This window comes from Piliocolobus tephrosceles, chromosome 19, assembly GCF_002776525.5.
Source record: "Piliocolobus tephrosceles isolate RC106 chromosome 19, ASM277652v3, whole genome shotgun sequence".
Classification (NCBI taxonomy): domain Eukaryota; kingdom Metazoa; phylum Chordata; class Mammalia; order Primates; family Cercopithecidae; genus Piliocolobus; species Piliocolobus tephrosceles.
In genome coordinates this window covers 37,170,717-37,196,540 of record NC_045452.1, presented here as the reverse complement: position 1 = coordinate 37,196,540, position 25,824 = coordinate 37,170,717, and the positions used below count along the sequence as shown (strand labels likewise).

At 43.9% G+C, this 25,824-nt stretch overlaps 1 protein-coding gene across 2 annotated transcripts; it reads right to left on the bottom strand.

The window, feature by feature from the left end:
- Positions 1-2,897: 2,897 nt before the first annotated feature.
- ZBTB21 (zinc finger and BTB domain containing 21) lies at positions 2,898-25,407 on the bottom strand. Of its 2 annotated transcripts, XM_023192034.3 has the most exons (3): positions 24,592-25,407; positions 6,765-8,380; positions 3,034-6,161 (listed from the first exon to the last, which is right to left on the bottom strand). In XM_023192034.3, exons 2-3 carry the CDS (start codon positions 8,365-8,367, stop codon positions 5,167-5,169), a joined length of 2,598 nt encoding a protein of 865 aa, XP_023047802.1. In that variant the 5' UTR covers positions 8,368-8,380; positions 24,592-25,407; the 3' UTR covers positions 3,034-5,166. The 2 variants fall into 2 exon arrangements, with proteins under 2 accessions (XP_023047793.1, XP_023047802.1); XM_023192025.3 differs by having other exon boundaries at positions 2,898-8,380.
- Positions 25,408-25,824: the final 417 nt, after the last annotated feature.

Genomic DNA, 25,824 nt, shown 5'->3' with positions numbered 1-25,824 from the left:
TATAATTTGTTCCTGGTACAGTGTGTTCAAGACACTTTGGGCAGAGGCTCCGGAGAAAGGCTAGTTTAGGGTATCAGCAAAGGAAAACAGAACTGTCAGAAGCCAAGAAGTGCGAGTCCAAGCAGGTGAGAATCAGCATTGATCAACCCACTGTGGGTCTCTGTACCCTCTCCCTAATTCCTTCTTTTCCAGTCAGCTTGGTGGCATTAATTTGATTATCTACAGTTCAGCTGTTCACATTAGAGGGAGAGCTAATAAAATTTAAAAAATGATATACCCCAGTTTTACAGAAAAGCCTCATTATAGAATGGGAAAAAAAAAGCTATGACATTAAATTCTTTAGATTATCAAATAAAACTGGTTTATCAATTGCTATGCAGAAATATTAATGCCGGGTACTTAAAAATGTTCTTTTTCTGCATTTACCCCCCTGCCCCATCACCTTAAAAACTACTAGTGTGAATAGTAAAGGAAATGACAGATGAGCAAAGATGGTTGCCTATCTGGTTTTAATCATCATATATTTGTGGTGCCCAATAACTAAAGTTTTAATACAACCTTAATCCGATAAGCAACCTGGAATGGGAGAAAATTAAATCTCTCACAACTCATAAGTGGCTATTCACATTACCCAAATAAGAAGATTTTAACTTTACTTTCGTAAATGTAAATGCTACACATGGTTACTATCAAAGTACAGAGCATACCATTGAGACTGACTCAAAGCAAAATACAGTACAAATTTATTGACTCCAATCATTCTTAGTCAACATTTAAGCAAAGTAAACAGACAAAATAATTGAATACAAATAAGCAATGGATTAACATTAGATAGAAATCCTATTTTACCATGAATTTTCAGTTCGAAAAAGCTTATTCCTAAGTAAAATTGAAAAATGACTTACTCTGCTAAGGCATATGACAAAATATACAGAATTATAAAACCATTCATGTGTTTTTCTTTTAACCATATTTTTATGGTTAAAAGAAAAAACCATGTTTTTCTTTTAACTTTTCTTTTAAGCATATATTCAACGGAAAACTTGAAATAGCCTTGGACTAATGTTCTGAAAATTAGTATTAACTGAGTATAACTGTGTGAAAAATCTGGACAGCACTAACAAATGAAAGAGCACTGAATTCTGTTATTTTAAAGATTTACACTCAAGCCTGTAATCCCAGCACTTTGGGAGGCCGAGACGGGCGGATCACGAGGTCAGGAGATCGAGACCATCCTGGCTAACACAGTGAAACCCCGTCTCTACTAAAAAATACAAAAAACTAGCCGGGCGACGAGGCGGGCGCCTGTAGTCCCAGCTACTCGGGAGGCTGAGGCAGGAGAATGGCGTAAACCCGGGAGGCGGAGCTTGCAGTGAGCTGAGATCCGGCCACTGCACTCCAGCCTGGGCGACAGAGCGAGACTCCGTCTCAAAAAAAAAAAAAAAAAAGAAAAAAGAAAAAAAGATTTACAGTAAAATGCTTTGGTTCCCAAAAGACTGTCTCTAAAAGGAATTTTTAAAAACACCTGACATTGTAACTCATTTTTTCTCCTCCAGAATCTAAACACTGACTTAGTCTTCCCCCGAGTCACATGGGAATGCCATAAGCTGGAGTACCTGCTGAGATGCACTGAAAGAGCATATTAAAAATTACAAAAACTAAACTTCTTAAAGTGCTAAAACCACAAAAAGCCATAAATGAAAACCTATTTTTTAAAACTTAAAGTTTAGTAGTCAGTGTTAAAGAACACTTTTAAAGAGTATGTGTTAGCATTATTTAAATCAATAATGCATTTCACAATTATTGCAGAAACATCACTGAGACATTGTAAGTTGACAAACTGACTTGTAATCCAGTTAGATAAAATTTATACAGAAATCTATTTGGAATTATACCTAATTACTTTTTACTAAGAAATTTCAAATAATTTTACTTCTTAAAGTTCCAGATTACAGTTGTATACACGCACGCATGCACGTGTGTACAAACCCAATTTGAGGCAACAAAGGCCAACTTTAGATCTGTTAATTCTCACATCTCTCCCTCACCTTGATCAGACAGTTGGCTTTGTAGATGCAGCCACACTGCACCTCCGTGAACAGACATTTTATTCCTGTTTCACAGCAGCTACTCTCATTAGCACCAATGGGACTACATATGGATTCAAACGGTCACTAATTAAGTGCTGGGGCATATTTTTACTGGCAAGGCTATAAACATTCCATTCCAAACCAGGATACCAAGAACATCACACATCTCCCCACAAATGTAAAGAACATCACTGTTGAATTGTTAGTTGTATATTCTGGTAAAATTATAAATGCATACTAACTAGTTTTAAAGGTGAATATTCTACAAATCTTCAAATATTACTGTTAAAATGCACAATATTTGTTACCTCCATTGCTTACTTTTAGTGATAAAAACACGTTTTATGTTACTCCCTCCTTCTCCCACATAAAGAAAATGATTCAATATCAAGTTCTCAGATTAACAAAGAATATATTAAAACATTTTACATTCTTTCCACAACTGCATAAAAAAGCAGGCATCCTGCATACTTACATGGAATAAAGAGCTTTCTACATTTTCAAAATTAATTACAATCCTAAAAGATATTTACATGAATATCTTCACTAGCTAATGAGTTGCAACAATTTAAGACCAACTTGTTTTACACCAAGTATTTGCCTACTGGCTGAGAAAAACATTCTTAAAAAACTTTACTGAATAAAGTAATTAACATATCTTTCATTATTTTACTTCTTAACATTTAAAATAGTTACATGAGTGGAAGCATATTTTTTTGACCACCAAAATAAACTCTTTCAGCCTAATGCTTTTTAAGTACAGTATAAAAAGTAATAGAAAAACCAGAACGGCATTATAAATGTTTTTGGTTCAAAATTTTATTTGAAATCTTATATTCCTTGCTTAGACAAAAATGTGAAGACAAAACACCAGTCATTTTTAAAATCTAACAGATATGCAGAACCTATGTTTAGATCAAAAATATTTTTTTTTTTTTTTTACTGATTAACAATATTATTTTTTAAAAATCTTCAAAAATGTAGCATAAAGGTTCAAGTCCTGGGATACTGAATTTATAATGCCAAGATACTCTGTATCATGGAATTATCACCAATAGATACTCTAATGGCCATGTAGGTGATGATCACTCAGGGAAACTGTCTTCTTCTGAAGTGACAGCTACTAAGATGGTCAGAGTAAGAAATACCACATTATACGGGGAATGAATTCAATGTACAATAATCCATCCTGATGTTTCATGTAAAGCCATATGCTTTAGTTTTATCCTTAAAATGCATAGATTTCTTAAGGAAAACAAAGATGGCAAGAATCAATAACTGCAATTTATTTTCCCTTCTCCATCAAATTTAAGAAAGAATAGGAGTAACTACTAAAATGTGGAATTTTGGAGTTTTTTCAAGTGAAAGAATACCAGGCAAAATTTCATATATAATATCTATAATGTACAAAGTCAATCGGTATTTTATAAAAATGTCTGGTTCAATAAAAAAATGAGAATTCTCTTTCCTCCCAGTGGGATGGAATGTTGGCAATAAGACTGATGGGTACAGAGTTATTTTCTGCTAGAGCACACATTTAAAGTTATTTCTTAATGACAGTAGTTGACTTTTTGAAACATTTTGAAAGAATACCTTGTAACACAAACTAGAGTCTAAACTGGTATTACTTTCTTAAAAGGATTTTGTAGTTTCATTTTTTAAAATACACCTAATTCCCACCCCTACAAGTAAAAATTTTCCCTTTTGAAACACCACACTGAACTTTGGATATCCTATTGAAAGGCTTGCAATTACAAATTATACATATATTCTCTGAAAAGCCCAAAACCCACGGACCAAAATAAGTAGCGAAAACTAATTTTGGACCACTGATAGTGCTTTAATACCTATTTCTGAAATATTAAGCAATGATGTAGAGAATGGCCTTGCTGATTTTAACCACCAGACCACCAAAAAATTCTAACAGAAACTGTCACAAAAGAGAGGCAGGAAAATGTATATGTTGTATGTATTGTTCTTGAAAAGCATGTTGAAACTGCAGCGAGATGTTTCTCCTCTGCTCTGAATTATCTGGAAGTAAATGGTAATTTAGAATTTTACATCAGCTGTGCTAACTCTTGAGTATCTGGGATCTATTTAAATATATGTCCTGACCTTATTTTTTATACTAATGTTAAAATCAAAATTAGTGCCATATGGTTAGCTTTGTTTTTGGTCCTAACTACACTCAGATTTTCAATTTGTGACAGCATAAATCAGAGGAAATGAAACATTTGCAGTCCTTCAAATGCTGCTCTGAATTTAGACTGTGGTGCAGTGTACATGTAACACGGTACAAGTTTTTATCACAATGTCTATCACTACTGAAACCCTTATAAACTGACTGTAGGGGACTTCCATAAATTGCATTCATTTCCCAGGTCTTCCTTAGAATTTCTCGTTTATTATATTGACTGAGAACAAGTTTTTGTTAGTTTATAAAGATCTACGTGTTACTATTGCTGATTTAAATTTCTCACAATTGTCATACAAAAAGAAGTTCTACATGACCACAAAATACCAAATATTTATTTTTATCAAGTGTCAGGATAACTTATCAAAGTTGAGATTTATCTTTTATTGCTAAAGTAGTCTAAGATACAAATCAATACAGAAAACTACTCCACTTCTTCCTGATATATTTTGGACTTAAGAACATGGTCAAGATTTAACTAGAACTCAAGTGTGTAAAATAATCAAAAGAAGGAATACTTCGATAGTATTCCACTAATTACAAATCAGTAAAAAACCAAAAACCTCAATTAAATGATTATACCAACACCATGGAATGAGGAACCATGCACACAATCAAGACTAATCCAATTTCAACATTAACGAAATCAAACCATCTTGTTCTTGTAAGGTCCAGAATCACAATATTTTAAAAGGTGTATTTCTAAAGTTGATTAAGGACTTAACTAAGTAATTAACAATTTGTCTCAAACTTAATTTCAAGCATAACAATCTCCAACCTTTATTATTCTTGTTTAAAAAATATTTTGTTTCTTATGACACATTTCACAATTCTGGTTGAAATCTGGGGACTGCCTCCCATAGGTAAAAAGTGTTGGGTCTTTCAATTGTGTGTTTGTTCGTGACTCCAAAGACTAAATGCAGTCTTGAATGTCCTGTGGCAAAGTTTACACATAAACTGTCTTTTAAATGTGATTGCTGAAAGGGGTGGGGCATGGTAAAAAAGGGTGTCTGATTCTTGGGGCACAAACAGTTTTTCTGTGGCTGGAGGTGGGTTTTCAGACAGGCCTGTGGGGCTGTCAGGCTCCAGAGGCTGGATCTTGGGCAGTGGCGGTGGCGGTGGCAGAGGTGGTGGAGAGGGAGAGTTTGTGGGAACAGGGCACACCTCAGATTCCTTATGTGCCGATTCCTCTGAAGCCTGAGACATGTGCGACTGGAAGTGACTCCAGAGTCGAAAATTAGTGCGAAAAGCTTTGTTGCACACGTGACAAATAAATGGTTTCACAGAGCACAGAAGCTCCTGGTGACGCTCCAGCTGCTTGTGCACTGTGAACATCTTCCCACACTTCTCACAGGGCCACAGGCTGGCTTCTTTGCTAGGACCCGCTTCTTTGGGGGCTGTGCTGGCCTCGGGTGCCTCTTCCTCAGCCTCCTCCACAGGTTCCTCTTTGACTTGGATTTTCAGTTGCTTGGAAAGACTAAGATCTTCAGGGAGACAAGAGGAATCTTCCGAGTCGAAGTTAACTTGTTCTGAAGAATCACTGAACACGTTATCATCTTTTGTGGTGACGATGTGGTTTACTTTATTGGGCTCAGGGTGGGACTGGGGCCTTGAAGAACCAGTTACATCACCATTGTGGTCCAAAACGGGCAAAGAAAAGTTTTCGGTGGGTGCCATGTTGTTCTGATTATGGACTTCAACCTGGTGCCGCCAGATGCTGAAAGAGGACTTGAAAGTGCGCATGCACTCGAGGCAGGTCAGCTTCTTATACTCACACTTGCTCTCGTGTTCTTGCTTCAGCTCGGGCGAGAAAAACCTGAGGCTGCAGTAAGGGCAGACGGCCGCGTTCCGGCACAGCCGCTCGTGGCTTCCTTGCTCTAGGAGAGAAGAGAGCTTAGCATTACAGAGACGGCACTGGTAAACCTCCTTGTTTTCTACTGGACTTGCAAGAGGAGCATGCTCTTTTGGCTTAGCAACTTTATTTACTCCAAGGGGTTTTTCTCCTGGATGCATTTTTATGTGCTGCTTAAATTGAGAGAGAAAGCGGTACGCTTTTCCGCAGTAAGTACAAATGTAAGCTCCTTTGGCTCGAGATCTCAAGTTCCTCTTGATGACTTGCTGCGCTTGGGAGCTACTCTGTCCCTGAAAACCAGGCTTGCCGCGCCTTAACTTAATGATCAGGGCCTTCTTAATTTCTCTCTCTCTCACTATGTCAATCAGCTTTCTTTGGAATTTTTCATCCAAAACAGCATGTGAACTAGAGGCTGGTGATGGGTTCTTCACTATGCCGTGTTGGGTCTGACAGTGTGTCCACACTTTGAAGTTGGTGTGAAACCTCTTGTGACAGATGTCACAAGCGTAGGGCTTTTCTGGGTTATGGTACATGTTAACATGACGGTGAAGACCTGCTGTTGATCTAAAGATCTTAAGGCAATGTTTGCATTTAAATTTTTTGTTTGGTCTCGTCCCCTCCAACTCACCAAATTCGTCTTTATTCAAATCAGAATCTGGAAAATCTGCATCAAGAATAGTAGGGCTTGAGCCTTCCTCAAAATTATCTTCTGACACAGGAGACCCATGCTCATTCACCTTTAACTTCTTAAACGGCAATCTTTGGTCCGCTTGGAACCTCCTTTTTGCTGGGAGTCTGCTCATGTCTTTTTGGTCATCTTCTGTTTTCAGAGACAGGTCTCTCGTGACCGACGAAGATGAGGCAGTTGCTGTTGCTGCCGCATCTCCCACAGTGACGCGGATGATGTCCGAGGGGTCCGACAGCGGGCTGCTGGGCTCGGTCTTTATGCGCACCTCAGTCACAGGGGAGGCTCCCTCCCTGTCTGTTGACTGAGAAGCACTAAAGGACCTGAGGCGATGCGGTTGTAGCACTTGAGGCCTGTCATCTAGGGCTGTTTTTTCACTACAATCTTTTAAAGATGACTTTTGAGATAAAGCACACAACACATTCCCTGGTGCATCACTGGACACCGAAGATGATCCCTGGGAAGATTTCAAATCTATGGAAGGTGAATAGACAGGAACCTGGCTATCCATCGACAAAGATCGTCTGAGGAGACTCTTAACAAGTGGGCCACTCCTGTCAATGCTTTGGTTTCCAGAACCAGATCCACTGGATGGGATCACTAAGCCTAACTTTGAATAATACAACAAGTTTCTATCTTCACCTTGACCATTTCCTTTGTTAGTTTCTTTTAATACATAGGGAGTCTCTGATGAGCTACAAAGAGACAAAACAGGTGGCCGTGGTCTCTTCAAAGCCAGCTCTAGAGCTTTTCCTTTTGGAAGCTGACCACTCACACCTGGTTTATCATCCACAGCTTCTCTGTCTTGCAGAGGTTTTGAAGGCAATACTGCATTTCTTTTCATCAAACTGATTCTATTAGGATCATCCAAAGATCCAGAATGCTCAAGAGACTTTGCATATCCCACAGAACTATCTTTCGGCCAACTCTTTTCAGTTAATGACAAACTATGAAGTGGTTCAATTGGTTTTGGGACATGTGGCTTATTGGCATTAGCCTTGACTGCAATGCTAGGAGAGGGCCGGGAAGTATGGCTTACATCAGGTTGATTTTGACTAACAGTTTTTCCTTGTGCTTCGTTTCTACTTTGACAAACAATGACACTTCTCTTTTGAGAACTGTTTTCATCATCTTCTACAAACACTTTTTTTCTATTAGGACACGTTGGAAAGGGGGCTTGAGGTGTTTTAGAAACGATATTTGTCAGAAAGGAAATCCCAAGACTATAGCCAAGTTCTTGCACAGCAGCAAGGCTGCTCTTCTCAACAAATAGAGAGGAAGAATAAATGTAGTTTAAAACATTATCAAAAGCATCTGGCTCACAGAAGTCAAGCTGAAATACAGCTTGTGACTCATTTTCCTTATTTGTGAATAAACTCTGGAAGTATTCGCTGCTGGCAGCCAAGACGTTTTTATGAGCTCGGAACTTTTGGTCTCCAACAATCAGCAGCACATCGCACAGCTGTCCTTTGAGACGCTCCTCATTCAGGGCACTTAGGAGAGAAATGGCGTGTGCGGGGTTGATGTAATGCAGTAATCCCTCCATGGCTTGAGTTTATCTAAAAGACAAAATGTAAAATTACTATAGATATTGCAGTGAAAAGTTCCCTTGGAATGAAGGGCTCCTCAAGAGCAGGGAACATCAGCTGTCTTTGCAGGTACCAATATTTAGCAGATCATAGGCTGACAGAAGCTTTATGAATGAACAATCTTATTTAAATAATGGTGAAAATGTAAAATAAGTCTCGTGGTTTAAGTAGGTCCTCATTAAAACAGAAGAACTGCAGAAACTATAACATAGGCATTTGCATACCATCAAAAAGGCTGCCAGAACTTGGCAGGTGGATATGGAAGCAATATTTGAAAATAAAGGTTTACTATTTAGGGTCCTTATCCATTTGATGCTTGGCACTATTCCTTATCAATTCAGAAAACAAGTATGAATTATCAAAACCCCTGAAGTCTATAATTCTGAAAGAAAATCAGCTTTATTACTACATATACTTAAACATAATGTGAACTGTTAACAACTGGTTGCAAAGCAGGTCTTGTGAGACCCTTATTTTTTATTTTGAGACAGGGTATCTCTATGTCACCCAGGCTGGAGTGCAGTGGCACCATGATGGCTCACTGCAGCCTCAACCTCCTGGGCTCAAGCAATCTTCCCACTCAGCCTCCTGAGTAGCTGGGACCACAAGCATATGCCACCTTGCCAGGTGATACGGTTTGGTGGTGTCCCCACCCAAATCTCCTTTTGAATTGTAACTCCCACAATTCCCACAAGTCGTGGGAGGGACCCAGTGGGAGGTAACTGAATCATGAGGGTGGGTCTTTCTCGTGCTCTTCTCATGATAGCACAAGTTCTCTCTTCCCTGCTGCCATGTGAGATGTGACTTGCTCCTCCTTGCCTTTCACCATGATTATAAGGCCTCCCCAAACATGTGGAACTGAGTCCACTGAACCTCTTTTTCTTGTAAGTTACCCAGTCTTGGGTATGTCTTTATTAGAAGTGTGAAAATGGACTAACACAGTAAATTGATACCAATAGACTGGGGCACTGCTGAAAAGATACCCAAAAATCTGGAAGCAATTTTGGAACCGGGTAACAGGCAGAGGCTGGAGCAGTTTAGAGGACTCAGAAGAAGACAGGAAAATGAGGGAAAGTCTGGAACTCCCTAGAGACTTGCTGAACGGCTTTGACCATAATGCTGATAATGATATGGACAATGAAATTCAGGCTGAGGTGGTCTCAGATGGAGATGAGGAATTTGTTGGGAACTGAAGCAAAGGTGACTCTTGTTGTTTTAGCAAAGAGACTGCTGGCATTTTGCCCCTGCCCTAAAGATCTATGGAATTTTTAACTTGAGAGAGATTATTCAGTGTATCTGGCAGAAGGAATTTCTAAGCAGCAAAGCATTCAAGAGGTGACTCAGGTGCTGTTAGAGGCATTCAGTTTTATAAGGGAAGTAGAGAATAAAAGTTTGGAGAAGTTGCCGCCTAACAGTAAAAAGAAAAGAAAATCCCATTTTCTGAGGAGAAATTCAAACTGGCTGCAGGAATTTGCCTAAGTAACAAGGAGCCAAATGTTAATCACCAAGACGATGGGGAAAATGTCTCCAGGACATGCCAGAGACCTTTGCAGCAGCCCCTCCCATCACAGGCCCAGAGGTCTAGGAGGAAAAAATGGTTTTGTGGGCCAGGCCCAGGGACCCCTTTCTGTGTGCAGCCTAGGAACTTGGTGCCCTGTGTCCCAGGTGCTCTAGCCGTGGCTGAAAGGGGCCAAGGTACAGCTTGGGCCATGGTTTCAGATGGTGCAAGCTCCAAGCATTGACAGTTTCCATGTGGACACCTGTATGTCCAGGAAGAAGTTTGCTGCAGGGCTGTGTCCCTTCCATGAGGGACAGAGCCCTCATGGAGAAATTTCTGCTAGGGCAATGCAGAAGGGAAATGTGGGGTTGAAGCCCCCATATAGAGTCCCCACTGGGGCACTGCCTAGTGGAGCTGTGAGAAGAGGGCCACCATCCTCCAGAACCCAGAATGGTAGATACACCGACAGCTGGCACTGTGTGCCTGCAAAACCCACAGACACTCAATGCCAGCCCATAAAAGCGGGGGCTATACCCTGCAAAGTCACAGGGGCGGAGCTGCCCAAGACCATGGGAGCTCACCTCTTACATCAGCTTGACCTGGATGTGAGACACAGAGTCCAAGATCATTTTGGGGCTTTGAAATTTGACTGCCCTGCTGGATTTTGGCCTTGCATGGGGCCTGTAAGCCTCTTTGTTTTGGCCAATTTCTCCCATTTGGAACGGCTGTAGTTACCCAATGCCTGTATCCCCACTGTATCTGGGAAGTAACTAACTTGTTTCTGACTTTGCAGGCTCATAGGTGGAAGGGACTTGCTTTGTCTCAGATGAGACTTTGGTCTGTGGACTTTTGAGTTAATGCTGAAATTTGTTAAGACTTTGGGGGACTGCTGGGAATGCATGATTGGTTTTGAAATGTGAAGACATGAGATTCGGGAGGGGCCAGGATGGAATGATATATTTTGGCTGTGTCCCCAGCAAAATCTCATTTTGAATTGTAGCTCCCACAATTCCTCACATCTGGGAGGGACCCAGTGGGAAGCGACTGAATCATGGGGGCTGGTCTTTCTTATGCTGTTCTTGAGATAATGAATAAATCTCAGGAGAGCTGATGGTTTTATAAAGAAGAGTTCCCCTGCACAAGTTCTCTCTTCCCTGCCACCATGTGAGATGTGCCCGGCACTCGCCTTCTGCCATGATTACACGGCCTCCCCAGTCACGTGGAACTGTGAGTTCACTGAACCTCTTTTTGTTAGTTACCCAGCCTCAGGTATGTCTTTATTAGCATTATGAAAATGGACTAATTACACCTGGGTAATTTTTTTTATTTTATTTAGAAATGGGGCCTATGTTGCTCAGGCTGGTCTCCAACTTGTGGGCTCAAGAGATCCTCCCACTTCAGCCTCCCCAAGTGTTGGGATTATAGGCATGAGCCACTGAGCTTGGCCAAGAGACCTTTAAAAATAGATAAGAATTTGGAAAGAGAAAAATTATTTGCTAATTACTAATGAAAGTGTTTATGCCCGGCACGGTGGCTCACACTTGTAATCCCAACACTTTGGGAGGCCAAAGCGGGCAGGTCACTTGAGGTCAGGAGTTCGAGACAAGCCTGGCCAACATGGTGAAACCCCATCTCTACTAAAAATACAAAAATTAGCCAGGGATGGAGGCATGCGCCTGTAATCCCAGCTACTCAGGAGACTGAAGCATGAGAATCGCTTAAGCCTGGGAGGTGGAGGTTGTAGTGAGCCAAGATTGCACCACTGCACTCCAGCCTGGGTGACAGAGCAGGACGCTGTCTCAAAAAAAAAAAGATTATAAGTGTTAAAGAATAAAAGAAGTTTGTTTTCTTTCTTATGCTATTTGCCTTGCAATCTCATGAATACTATTTTCTTACCAAATCACATTTTCAACAATAGCACAAAGGAAACTTTAGCCCAGTTCTAAATTTAATTAAACAGTTTAAACTGAGATTTCACTGAAATGCTCTTCAAATCTAAACATGAGAAGAGGAGGCCAAGTGGTCGAGTGCAAGCTCTGGTGTCAGACCCTCAGGCTGAGATGCCAGCTCCTTGCAGGCTGGCTGACTGTCCTTGGGTGTTCCTGTCAGCCTCTCGGTGTGGCAGGTCCCTCACGTGAGATGGGAATGACAACTGTGCCCTCCTCTTGCAGGGTTGTTGCAAAGAGTTCATCTAAAGAAAACTCAACAGATGTGCACTTAACTTTCAGAAATTGCAGGATTAATAGGCATCTAATTTGGTATCAAAGAAACAGGGCAGATTAACCCCACCATATTCTTGATGCAGCCAAAGCCATTTCATGCAGAGACAATGCCTGACTCTGTGTATCTGACCCTTTATTTAGGCTTCTGTTCCTCTAACACCTCATCCTTTTCATTCTTTCTTTTAGACGGGTATCACTCTGTTGCCCAGGCTGGAGTGCAATGGCTCAAACTTGGCTCACTGTAACCTCTGCCTCCTGGGTTCAAGTGATTCTCCTGCCTCAGCCTCCTGAGTAGCTGGGATTACAGGCGTGCACCACCACGCCCAGCTAATTTTTGTATTTTTAGTATAGATGGGGTTTCACCATATTGGCTAGACTGGTCCCGAACTCCTGACCTCACGTGATCTGCCTGCCTCAGCCTTCCAAAGTGCTGGGATTACAGGCGTGAGCCAATGCACCTGGCTCATCCCTTTCATTTTATAATGCCATATTTTCTTTCAAATATTGTTAAGACATTTATTTTTAAGATTAAATGTATCCCAAGTAACTAAGAATATTTGTGACGGTTTTATCTTTCTCTAGAGGGCAAATTGTAGATGAACCAAACTTGACCCCAGCACATTTGTACATTCTCTTCTGGCCTTTGCTGGTTACCCCAGCCACCAGGCTCTTCAGAAGAGCCCAGAGTCTCCGAGGCTGTCAACCTGGGAGTGGCCACATGTAGTATACAATTCCTTCTGACTCCCTGATAAGATGCGACTCAATTTAACCGACTGAGACACAGGACTTTGCTTCTACAGATGATGCCTTTAGCCTGTCCACAAACAACTGCTTTGGTCAGACTATACCAAGTTTCTGTCCATTCCCGCCTACCATCCTTTCAAAGTAAATGGTAAATTTTAATTCCTCTATTTTTAAAAAATTATTCTATTTGTGACTACTTGATAATTTCCCTTCCTTTTTCTTCTGTTAGTCATTCAAATTTTCTTTATTCCTACCAGACGTCCTTTACATCTATCTATATAAAGAAACCCTTATCATCTTTTACAGAGGTCAGCAGAAAAAGACATAAGCTTATGTTACATGTATTACTCAGCTGGGTACTGAGGAGTTTTTAGCACTAATAATTTTTGACAAAGCTAGTTCAGATGTTGCCACAGGGAAAAGCTGTAACACAGAATTAACGATACAGAATTAAAGGCTTGGATAGTCTCTGTCAAAAGGTGTTCTTAAACTCAATTTGATGGTTTAAAATTAGCAATTAAAAAATAAATGACTAGGACAGGGCAGAAAATATCAGAATGCATCAAATGTCATAAGGTTAATTATGAGCTTGAAAAACTTTTGTTTCTATTATATATATGTACATATTCACATAAGCAAGCATGGACTGGATTGAGATATAAAATGTATTCCTTCCTGTGGGTCAGTCAAAATATTTTGAGAGCCAGTGTTCTAGGCTAACCAACCTCTTTGAGCCTCAGTTTACCTTGCTATAAAATAAGGATAATGCAGCTACCACATAATGCTATTGTGGGAATTAAATAAGATAACAGTCGCTACCATTTATATAGCACATAACTATACAGGAACCTACACTACAAAATGTACCAGGAACTTCTCATGTCATTCACTCATCAAAATGGGATCAGAGAAGGTATGAAGGAGGTGAGGGATGCGCCATGGAGATAAATGGAGGAAGAACATCACAACAAAAGGAGAAGCTAAGGCAACAGAAGGGCTGGAGCAGTGTGTGCTGGGAACCATGCAAGATGACATCTGAGAGGCAAGAAGAAGAAAGACTGTCAAGGGCTGGGAGACCTCCAAAAGAACTTTATTTTTTACTATGGATGAAATGGACAGCCACTGAAGATTGTGAGCAGAGGAATGACAAAGAAATGACAAAGACCTGAATTACGCTTCCAAAGGATTGCTCTGGCTGTGTTGTTGAGAGTAGACAACAGAGGGTAGGTTAGGATGGAAGCTGCGGGCCAGCTTGCAGTCCACTGTAATGACCCAGACGAGAGAGGATGGTGGCTGGGACTAGGGTGGTAGCAATGGAGGTAAAGGCAGAGTCATTAGGATTTCTAGTGGACAGACTGCAGGAGAAAACAGAAGGTGTGGAGTTAAGCATTCTGCCAAAATAAAGGGAAGGGCATCCTTAGGAGAGATGAGGTTTGACAGAAAAAACAGGAGTTCTGATTTTTCTAAGAATTCAGTTTTGATATCCTACATGTGAGCAGCAACCTGTTCATCAGTGTACCCTTTATGAGCCTCTATCTCTGCCTTACTGTCCCTACTTCCTTTCTTGTGCTTCCTGGGATCACTTCCCAAATGAACATCTACATCTGAATCTTTATCTTAGGGTCTACTTTTGTGGGAATCCAAACTAAGACACAAACAGAACTTGAAGCACAGGTAAAGGCTAACCACTTCAAACCTCCCTTCCAAGGGCTTGTCCTGGCCCTTTAGTGTGAAGACTAAACCAAGGGGAGTTTTTTACATCCCTGGACCTGAAGCAAATGATATTCCACAGACCGTATGCATCCTGTTGCCAAAAAAGCAGTATTCGTGTCCCTGTTCTTTGTTTAGAAAGGTTTCCTTCTCTTTTTTTTTTTTTTTTTTTTTTTTGAGACGGAGTCTGACTCTGTTGCCCGGGCTGGAGTGCAGTGGCCGGATCTCAGCTCACTGCAAGCTCTGCCTCCCGGGTTTACGCCATTCTCCTGCCTCAGCCTCCCGAGTAGCTGGGACTACAGGCGCCCACCACCTCGCCCGGCTAGTTTTTTGTATTTTTTTAGTAGAGACGGGGTTTCACCGTGTTAGTCAGGATGGTCTCGATCTCCTGACCTTGTGATCTGCCCGTCTTGGCCTCGCAAAATGCTGGATTACAGGCGTGAGCCACCGCGCCCGGCCAGAAAGGTTTCCTTCTTTATGCATTATTCAAAGTATCATGATCCCTATTTCTGCTCTAAGTCACTGCTTCAAATTTCTTGGATCACAGACTTCTATCTTCTTTGAATGAAAACATCTACGAACTAGGGGACAATAATAAAGTCACTCAGAGTTAAGTTGTAAGAGAAATACTCACTGTCCCTGAAAATTATTGGGGACTTAAAACTTAACTTTCCTATAACCTCCATTTAGAGCCATCACACCAGCCTGAAAAGTGCCTTGGGATGTCCAAATTCCTGATACGTAAGTGCAGGACAACTTTACAGAGTATTTACTTTCCACTCCATTCAGTAGAACAGTAACTAGGTACTTAGCAACAGCTAAAATTTGGTGTTTATTCTGTCACATGCACAAAAGTAAACACTTTTTATGTACTAACTCCATATTTACATCAACCACAGGAGGTAGGTACTATTATCCCCATTTTACAATGAGAAAACTAAGGCACAGAAGGTCAAGTAACGTGCTCAACGTCATAGAGATAATAAGTAGCAGAGCAGGATTCGCATCAGCTGGCTTGGCTCCAGAGGCTAAGTAAGCTCTTAACCCCTACATGACACTGCCTCTAGTTTCGTCTTCCAATTCTCATATCATCCTCTGAACTAGATAATATCATCAATCCTTTTTACAAATGAGGAAACTGAGGCATTGAGAGGTCAAGTCATTTGCCTAAGGTCATCCAGACAGTTATAGACTTAGGGCTAGCATCTGTCTAGTGTGTGCTAGAACCCTTCTAGACATGGAAGATACCAATTTAACAAGTACGGCCCTGCCTTATGGAGCTTATGGTCTTGCGCAGGAAGAGGACAGGTCAATTCATCAGCCTAGTCCAGTATGCTAAGCAGCAGATAGGATGTTTGTAGAGGTAGAGACACAGTATGGATGACAGGCATTAGAGCCAGGTGAGATGGAGACCAGGAAGGGCGTTCTACGAAGAAAGTTTTATAGGGAATGCTGGGAAGAGATAGGCAGGAAGGATGAAGGGCATTTCAAGGGATAAGTATTTATTTTTCATTCCATTCAAAAGAACAGTAACTAGGTACTTAATAACAGCTATAATTTGGGTGCTTATTCTGCCACACACACAAAAGTAAACACTCTTTATGTATCAACTCAATATTGACATCAACCCTAGGTATTAGGTACTATTATTATCTCCATTCTACAGATGAGAAAACTGAGGCACAGAAGGTTAAGTAACATGCTCAATGTCAGACAGATAATAAGTAGCAGGGCAGGATTCATATCAGCTGGCTGGGCTGCAGTACATGCAACACCACAGAGACAAGACAGAGCAGGAGGAACCCAAGGGAACAGGTGGCTTTGTCTGGTGAAAGGTAAAGGTACACATGGGGGAGGAAATGCCCATGAGGCTGGAGGAAGATGGAGGCATTAGTGCCTTGGGGGCTAAAATACGTTATGTGAGGATCTTGCACAGGAAAGCAACATTGTCCATTCTCCCCAGTACCCCAGGATCTAGAGACTCTAGATGTCTAGATAGGAGAGAGGGGTAGCCAGGAGATGCAGATCCCTCACCTTTATATTAAGACCCTTGCTTTTTTTACATTTTAATTCAATTACGCTTTGAAAACAATGTACCCTTTCCTACTCTGGCTGCAAACAGACAACATACTGAATTTTTGTGTTTTAATGACAGTATATTTGAGTTTAACAATTACCTAAAAATATAACATGCTCCATCAAGAATGTAAGTGAAAGGGGGAAAATCACAACTGCTGAGGATCACAAGATAATCCAGCAAGACTGTTTGTGGCTGGTGGCTGTGTAGACCGAATCCTCAAAAACTTTTGATTTCTCTGCTCTTCTGCTGTCAGATAAGGCGAACGTTGTTGCTGGGTGTACTTTCTCCTCAGTGTATTTTTCAGATCTAGACCGGTAACTTTGCTGGCACATCACTTCAAATTTCCATGCAGGTTTTCATTATGAGTAATCAGGGCCTCCGACTTACAGAAGCAGTGCATCTTACATATAAACACGCACTGCTGCCACCACTATCTACGCCCCTCCTTTCCACGGCTCATTTCCACCTGACTCATCACGGCAGAAGTTCTGCCACTTCAGTCATGGCGGAAAAACCTTGGAGCTCTTAAAAGACAAGTGGGTGAAATTTGGAAGAAAAGGTCTATTTATGAGCAACAGAAAAAGCTAAAAGGAAAACCCCCCAGGAAAACCAGTTTCTGAAATAGGGCCGGCTTGCTTACCACTTTGATCCTCGCACACAAACAGGTTCCCAAAGCCTGCCTGGATTGTTTCTAATTCATGTCTTCTGAAATTTCAAAATGAGAGAATCTTTATGGTTAACAATTCACGGAGGACCTTACAGTTCCACGGAAAAGCCTTTCCAATCAGTCTATTTGTCTCAAATCCTGGCTCTGCCACCTAGTAGGCATGTAACCTTCTAAAGATGACTCAACCTTTCTGACTAGTTTCCTTACCTGTTAAACATGGCTATAACACTACCCACTACATAGGATTTTTATGAAAGACAGAAGAGGCAACATGTTCGAAAGCCCCAGTACGTTCAGCACTTCCCATGTGGCACATGCACATCTTCCTTCCTTCTCCTCTTCCCCTCGCAGATGCTTGTGTGGGCCTGCTACCCACCATGTATCACAACAGGTGCTGGTGATGGGCAGATGAGTAACTGGCCTGCTTCTTGTTCTCCTGTAGTTCATATTTCCATGGTAGGACAGACAACAATTAATGAAGAATGTGAAGAATGCTATGGGGATACCGATTCCAGGAAGCAATTAATTTGGCCAAGGGGTAGGACGGTGGATGAGTGAATAGTGGGAACTACTCACTATTAACTATGAGTGAATAGTCCTAAGGAAGGCTTGGGACTCATCACTCCTTTGACAATTATAATACAAGCTGAATATCTCTAGTCCAAAAACCCAAAACTACTTTCTGAGCAATGACATGATGCACAAAGGAAAGGCTCATTAGAGCATTTTGGGTTTTTGGATTAGGGATGCTCAATCACCGGGTATAATGCGAGTACTTCAAAATCCCAAACAATCTGAAATCTGAAACACCTCTGGTCCCAAGCATTTCAGATAAGGAATAGTCAACCTGTAATACTAAAGATTCCATTCTTTACATTTCTACCATAGACACTTTTCAGAAATGCTCATCGGGCCTTGCTGGGGCTTAAAAGCTTGCAAGGGCTTGCCCTGGCCTCAACTTCCAATTCCCTGGAACGGCTACAAAACCCTTCAGAACTGGATTCCAGAAGATTATTTCATACCATCACTTCAAATTCCTCAGGTAATAAATGCTAAGGGGGCGGAGGACTCATATCTCACATCTTTTTTTTTTGTGATGGAGTCTCACTCTGTCACCCGGCTGGAGTGCAGTGGCATGATCTTGGCTCACTGCAACCTCTGCCTCCTGGGTTCAAGTAATTCTCCTGTCTCAGCCTCCTGAGTAGCTGGGACCCCAGCCACCAGGCCTGGCTAATTTTTGTATTTTTAGTAGAGACGGGGTTTCACTATATTGGTCAGGCTGGTCTAGAACTCCTGACCTCAGGTGATCCGCCCATCTCGGTCTCCCACAGTGCTGGGATTACAGGTGTGAGCCACTGCGCCCAGCCTCATCTCTTAACATAAATTAATTCAATGCAAATACTTTCCTTTATAGAGTGTTAAATCAGTTGTATGGAAAAGATTTCTGAGGGAGAGGGAAGGTAGGCAAGTTTGAATATAGAGCATTCTAGTGATAGAAGCAGAAGAAAGCAAAGCATGAGCTGGCACTCAGAAGGGTACCAGGGGGTGAGTGAGGGGTTGAGAAAGAGAGATGGAAAGGGATCAAAATAGTCTCACCTACTTGGACTAGTGTCATAGCTAAAGGTACATTATAAATTAAGTTGGCTCCCAGACTAGCCACAAAACTGCTACTATCAGTTCTACAAGAAAATGTCTCTTTACATCCAGCATCAACCTAGAATTCAACTCTGGGAACATGGGTCCTTTGGAATATCGGGGATTGCTTCTATAGTCCTAACCATGATACTAGAAAAGAGAAGGAATGCATGTAACACAAGGCAAACACCTAGTTAAAAAAACAAAGCATCTACATTTGACTCTGGAATATAAACACACACACACAGACTGCTTATGCCCAAACCCTAATCTCAGGATTTAGCCATAACACCTACCAAGGGATTTTACTATTCGATGGTGATAGGAAGCTGCCTCTGAGTTTCGGTCTTATCAACACTCACTTGGTGACAGTGCAAATATCCTCAGATTTCAAACCTAGACTAGCTTATCCAATCCTTCAAGAGAAGTTATGTTACTATCTTGTATTCTATTTCACCACACTTTCAGTTTCTACCAAGGGGGTTTGATGGTTTGTTCTCTGCCACATTCAGCAGAATGATCCTACTCTAACATAGTTCAAGCTCCTCTGCCCCTTAATAGACTCTGGTCACAGCCTTGGCTGTCTTCTTCCAGCCACTACACAGCCATTCCACCCCCTGTTAACAGCCCCATGATTTTGCTATAGAAGAACTGCTCTTGTCCCACTGTGTGCTACAGCCTGATGTGCTACACAGCCTGATGTCCTCCTCTCCCCTAGCTCTGGGCTAACCATACAACCAAAGCCAAACCAATCAGAAACTTTGTCCTTGGAATATGAATCCTGAGAAGAATGACAAAGGCAATAAATAAATGAAGCTGATTTATCTCAGTGGAGGCCTGAAAATGCAACCTTGCTAGTGCCTGCTACATAGATTCCTGGGGTTAGCTTGGTTTTTGTCCTTCTTCCTGGCCCAGTTTTTTAGCTCTTAAGTCCTGTATCTTTACAATAAACTACTTTTTCCATTCAAGCCAGCCATTTTTTGTTCTTGTTATTAAAGAACCCTAATATATTTCCACGTGGTATTCACTGCTCCTGTTATGCCTTCCAAACCCATCCTAATACAGCTGCTAGCCTGAGCTTCTTAGAACAAAGCTTTGATCGTTCACCCAACATACACATTAAATATTCCTATTATTAATTCAACTTATTTACTGAATTCCAATTCTGTACAAGGCATGGTTAGATTTATCTGAAATATAGGGGTGCAATAAACAGACAAGACCCCCACTTTCTAGTGAATAAATCAGATGCTAAATAAGGAAACAAATAAAAAGATAACATCAGATTCTGCTAAGCGTTATGGTGGAAATAAACAAGGTGATATCGCTGGATGCAGTGCCTAGAGAGGATGGTCAGAAAATACCTTGATGGAACATTTCAGCTGAGATCTAAGATCTGAATGAAGAGAACCAGCTTTGATCCTGTTTAAAAATAAAAAAATAAAAACAATTGTTCTTCACTAGGCTAAAATATTTAAAACAATGACTACAGGGCTCTATAAAATCTGGTTTCAAATGACTTTTAAAATTTTCTTAGCCAGGCGCAGTGACTCATGCCTGTAATCCCAGCACTTTGGGAAGCCAAGGTGGGTGGATCACCTGAGATCAAGAGTTCGAGACCAGCCTGGCCAACATGGTAAAACCCTGTCTCTACTAAAAATAAGAAAATTAGCTGGGTGTGGTGACGGGTGCCTGTAATCCCAGCTACTAGAGAGGCTGAGGCAGGAGAATCACTTGAACCTGGGAGGTGAAGGATGCAGTGAGCCAGGATCGTGCCACTGCACTCTAGTCACCACTGGGTGACGGCTGAGCTTGAGTGAAATTCCATCTCAAAAAAAAAAAAAAAAAAAAAAAATTTGTTTTCTTTCCCTTAGTTATTCCCTAGTGATACTTTCCTGCTCCAGATACTCTGTCTCTGAGACCAAACCTGCACATCTGACTTCTTCCATTCCCCAATCTGGAAAGTCCTAGAACTCACCTAAACCCCTCCTCAGCACACTACTCAGAACATGAATCACCTTTCAAAGCTCAGGTCAACTCCCAGCTCCTCCATAAAATCCTCCATTATGGGTTGAATTGTGTCCCCACTCTTCCCCCCCAAATTTATATGATAAAAGACTTACCCTCCAGCACCTGGAGAATGTAACTGTACTTGGAGACATGGTCTCTAAGAGGTAATTAAGTTAAAATGAGGGCTTTAGGGTGACCCCTAAACTGATGTAACTGGTGTGAGAGGAAGATCAGCACAAAGACATGAACAGAGGAAGGACCAAGTAGGGACAAGAAGATGCCATCTATAAGCCAAAGAGAAGCCTCAGAAGCAGCCAACCCTGCTGACACCGTGATCTTGGACTTCCAGCTTCCAGAACTGTGAGAAAAGAAATCTGTTAAGTCATCCAGTCTGCAGTACTTTGTTATAGCAGCCCAGGCAAACTAATATACCTTTCTTGACTACTTCAGTTTATAATGGGCAAATACCTCCTTTCAACTTCAGCACCATTTACATGTTTATTCACTGCCTTTATTGTTGGTCATTTGTGTCTCCCCAAGAGGACTGAAAGCTATTTAAAGACTGATAATCTATTTAATATCTTTTGGCATTCTTATCAATGCTCAACATGTTATCTTCCACAACAATAAAGATTTGATTTTTCTGTATTCTTCACTCCAATTAAATGCAGGAGTGAAAATTATGGCTGTTAGTTGTTTTGCTGAAGTAAAGCACATTACATCACTGCTCTGCTTTGGAGTACTGTACTGATTTTTCTATTTCTACAGAAAATCCAAATTATAGACTGGCATACAAGACTTTTCATACTTTGGTTACAATTCATCTCTCCACCCTTATTGGACACTCCTTACCATCTACTCTACAGACTTGCATATCCAGCTTCTGCCACCCAAGATCTCTCTTCCCTCTCCTTTACTTGGTTAACTTCTACCGAAAGATCCAGTTGAAATGTCACTGACTCTACAAAGCTTTTGTAGTTGCCCCTAGCCAGCAGCTCAGTCATCTAAACCACAATACTTCATCTCTCTGTAATACCACCACAACTTCTTCAATTGATCTGTTTTTACATGTGTCTCCCTCAAGGGACTCCCTAAAGAAAGAACCCTTGCTTGCATGCCTGTATCCCTGATGCCCAGCACAAGGCCTAGCAAGCTAGGTATTGGGCAAAGAGAAAAATCATCAAACTTGAGGCTCAAGACCTGGACTGGCTCACCTTTATTTCTCCAGCATCTGTTACTGAGCCCCAACAAGGGGCAGTATTCTTTGCTTTTCTATCAGACCTTGTGACTTTTTTAATCGCTACTGGACGATGACTCCCAAATCTGTATCTCTGCTTAGACTCTTGAGGCTCCAGCCTCTCAGGTACCTACTGAACAGTTCCATCACAGTATATCCTCAGGTCCAGCATGGTACTTAAACTCCACACCTCCCGTCCCTGCTCCCGCATCTGCTTGTCCTCACGTATTCCCGATTTACTTTGGTGTGTTGCCACCCCCTAAGTTTCCAAAACCAGAAATCTCTTCTCTTTCCCTTATAGCCTATCACTGCGACCTGGTCAAACTTAGCTGTTACATAGCTTATGATCTGCTCTACTTCCATTGGCTTTGGGGACAACTAAAATTGTCCCTTCGGCTGGGCACAGTGGCTCATGTCTGTAATCCCAGCACTTTGGGAGGCCAACGGGTGTGGATCACGAAGTCAGGAGATTTCAAGGTGAAACCCCGTCTCTACTGGGAAAAAAAAAAAAAAAATAAGCTGGGTGTGGTGGTGGGCGCCTGTAATCCCAGCTACTCGGGAGACTGAGGCAGGAGAATCGCTTGAACCCAGAAGGCGGAGGTTGCAGCGAGCCGAGATCATGCCATTGTACTCCAGCCTGGGGCAACAAGAGTGAAACTCCGTCAAAATTAAAAAAAAAAAAAGGAAAAGAAAAACTTGTCCCTTTAATTATCTCATTTCCATCGAGAGACCTTCTTAATAACCCCAGTTTTGTTATTTACAATTTTTCCTTACCAGTGTACACATCTAATATTCCCTCCTAAATAGTGTAAGTTACTGGAGGGCAGGGGTTATATCTTCTTCAATTTCTGTTTCAACAGAATGAAGCACATTATACTTTCAATAGTGTTAAAAAGGAAAAATAAACCAAAAGTTACTTTTAAGTAAACCAGCACTTCAAATTTCGACTTTCTTTACAACATCGATATTTAGGGGTGCTTAAATTTAAACTTCATGACTACTAGTCCTTAGAGATCATGATTCACTCCTTCAAGTACACGAGGAAAGCTTTAAAAGATAATTTTCCATGAGAAATCTTTCTAAAATGGATTAACCCACTTTCTTGTCTTCTTAAACAAGGTATGAGGACCATAATGTAAGCTGCTTAATTGAGCGCTCAGGGTCATCATGTGAACAATCGCTGGACTACGCTGTAATACACGCGTGCCCCCGGAGGCTCGGTGCCAGGGCTGCGAGTGCTTGCACGAAAGGAAAAACCCCAGGCCGTGTGAAGTCTAACTTTCCCCCTCCTCTCGCTCAGGCAATCCCACTGGGATACCTGTCTAAACACACCCTGCCTCCGAACGCGCTCTCTTGCGGAATTCTCCCGAACCGCAGAGCCCTCGTGGCTGGAAGCGCATAGCAACCGGGGGCAGAGCGCGAGCCCCCAAGGGTGTGCTAGGATGGAAAGGCAGGAGCCTCTGAGGACGGACTACCGGGAGTGTTCCCGAAAAGCCGGGAAGAGATGTGGCGGGGCTGCCGTGGGGTCTCTAAGGCCGGCACCGGCTGCGTCTTGACTCCCTGCCCCTACAGCCGCAGACCTCGGCCGGGGGAAGGGGCTCCTCCAGCGGGGAGACGGTCGCCGGCCGAGCAGCAGAGCTCCTGGCCAGCGGAGGGTGCTGTGCTCTGCGGGACCGCCGGGAAGTCCCAGACAAGGTCTGCAGGGGCTCCGGAGGGGAAGAAACGCGCTGCGAGGTCCAGGCGTCCGCGGGAGGGGCCGGGCGGGGAGGCGGGCCGGGGGCGGGGAGCGAGCGTCCGGCGGGCACCGAGCGGTCACGCTCCGGCCACTACGCCGAGGACGGGGCGGCGGGGCTGAGTCCCGGACCGTGAAGGGAGCGGCGGGTCGCGGCAGGTGCGGGGTCCCCAAGGCCACGTGCCAGCTTCCGCGCGCACCTCGCGGCCCGGACCGCCGGTCCCCAACCCCTGTCCAGAACCGGAGAACGCGCCCTTCTCCACCAGGCATTTCAACCGCTCCGCGCGACGGGCACGCGCCTGGGCCAAGCGAGTCCCCTACCCCGGGGCAGCTTGGCCAGGATGACGAGTGAAGCCCGTAGGGGAATGGAGCATGCGCATTCGCGAGGGCGAGGCCAAGTGCGGGCAGGGAGTATGCGCAGTGTGAGGGTACAATCGGCTACGTGGGAACCCGGGACATGCTCGGTGAGCGCCCAGGCCCCGCGCACGCGCAGAAGCGCTCGCAGCCCGCAACCCGCTGGTGGAGAAAAAAGAGGAGAGAAATCACCTCAGAGTTACGTCAGGAAAGGCCGCGTTTTGCGGGGAGGCTGTAGCCTCCCAGGGGGCCCCGCAGTTCTCCTAGAGCGAGGGGCGTGACAGTTACTCACCGGTCTTCAGCCCCGAGGCAGACGCCGGGCCCCTTTCCGCTCACACTCGGCTCGCGCGCGCCGCAGCCGCCGCTGCCGCTGTGATTCCATCCATCTTGAATTTGACGTCATCCCACACCAGGGATGAGGTCATCGCAGGCAGCGCTCGTCACGTGCGCGGCACTCTGATTGGGCGCCGGGCGCCGGAGGGCGGGGCGGGAGGGGCTCGTGGCGCTGGGGGCCGGGGAGGGAGGGCCTGCAGGCAACCGCTCGCCGAACGGACGCCGCCGCGCTGCAAGCCCGCGCCCTCGGTCCCTGAGGTGAGCCTGCGGCGGCCCTGATGGGAGGCGGCCGGGCTGGTGGCCACGGCGAGGAGACCGAGCTCCCCGGCCAGGTGGAGTCCGTCGCGGCGAGGAGCGCGCCGATTCTCAGGGAATTCTGCCGCCTGCCGGAGGCGCCCTTGTCGCGGGGTCGCCCCGGGTCATTCCGCCGCGGTCCTGCCAGGCTGGGCCGTCCCTAGTCCCCGCTTCCGGCGCGGCGGGATGCGTGGCGCGGCCGCTTAGTTCCTCGGAGGGGAGGACGCGCTCCCGTGCATCGGTGGACGGTGGGCGACGCCCCGAGCCGACTACCCTGACAGCGACGGGAGCGACGCGCGGCTTCCTGACGGGCGCGGGCGGCGAGCGGGGCCCTGCGGTCCTCGGGTCGGTGGCAGAGGGTCCCTGCCCGCGAGGGAAGGCCGCGTGGGGAGGCGCCGGCCGATAGTCGCTCAGAGCTCTTCCATTTTCTTCTCCCGACGCGACCTGGCCACCTGGCCCCTGGGCGGGGACCCGGCGGCCGCGGCCGGGGCGTCCGGGCTCCTTCGCCGCTCAGATGGTGGTCGGTCCGAGGGTGACTCCTGTTGGCCGGCCCTGATCCCCGTCGGGGCGTCCACAGCGGCAGGCAGGCAGGCAGCCCGAGACTTTCCGCAGTGCCCCGCTCATCAGTGTCTGGGAGGGCTGTGGTCAGTTTTTTTGCAGAAATGTTACAACTCCACTCATGAGAAAACTCACTTCGCTTTCAGTCAAAACCAGAAATTAGATAACAGAAATGCCACACTGTCAACACCGACCGGGAGGAAAGCCTCGCTGGCGGAGACCGCTCCACCGAGCCCTCCGTGTGTTCTCCCAGCCCGGGTCGCAGGTGGAGGGGGAGTGCCTCCTGCAGGGACGGTTCTCCCGCAGACACTCAAACTCCGGGATATAAAACCCCTGTTAA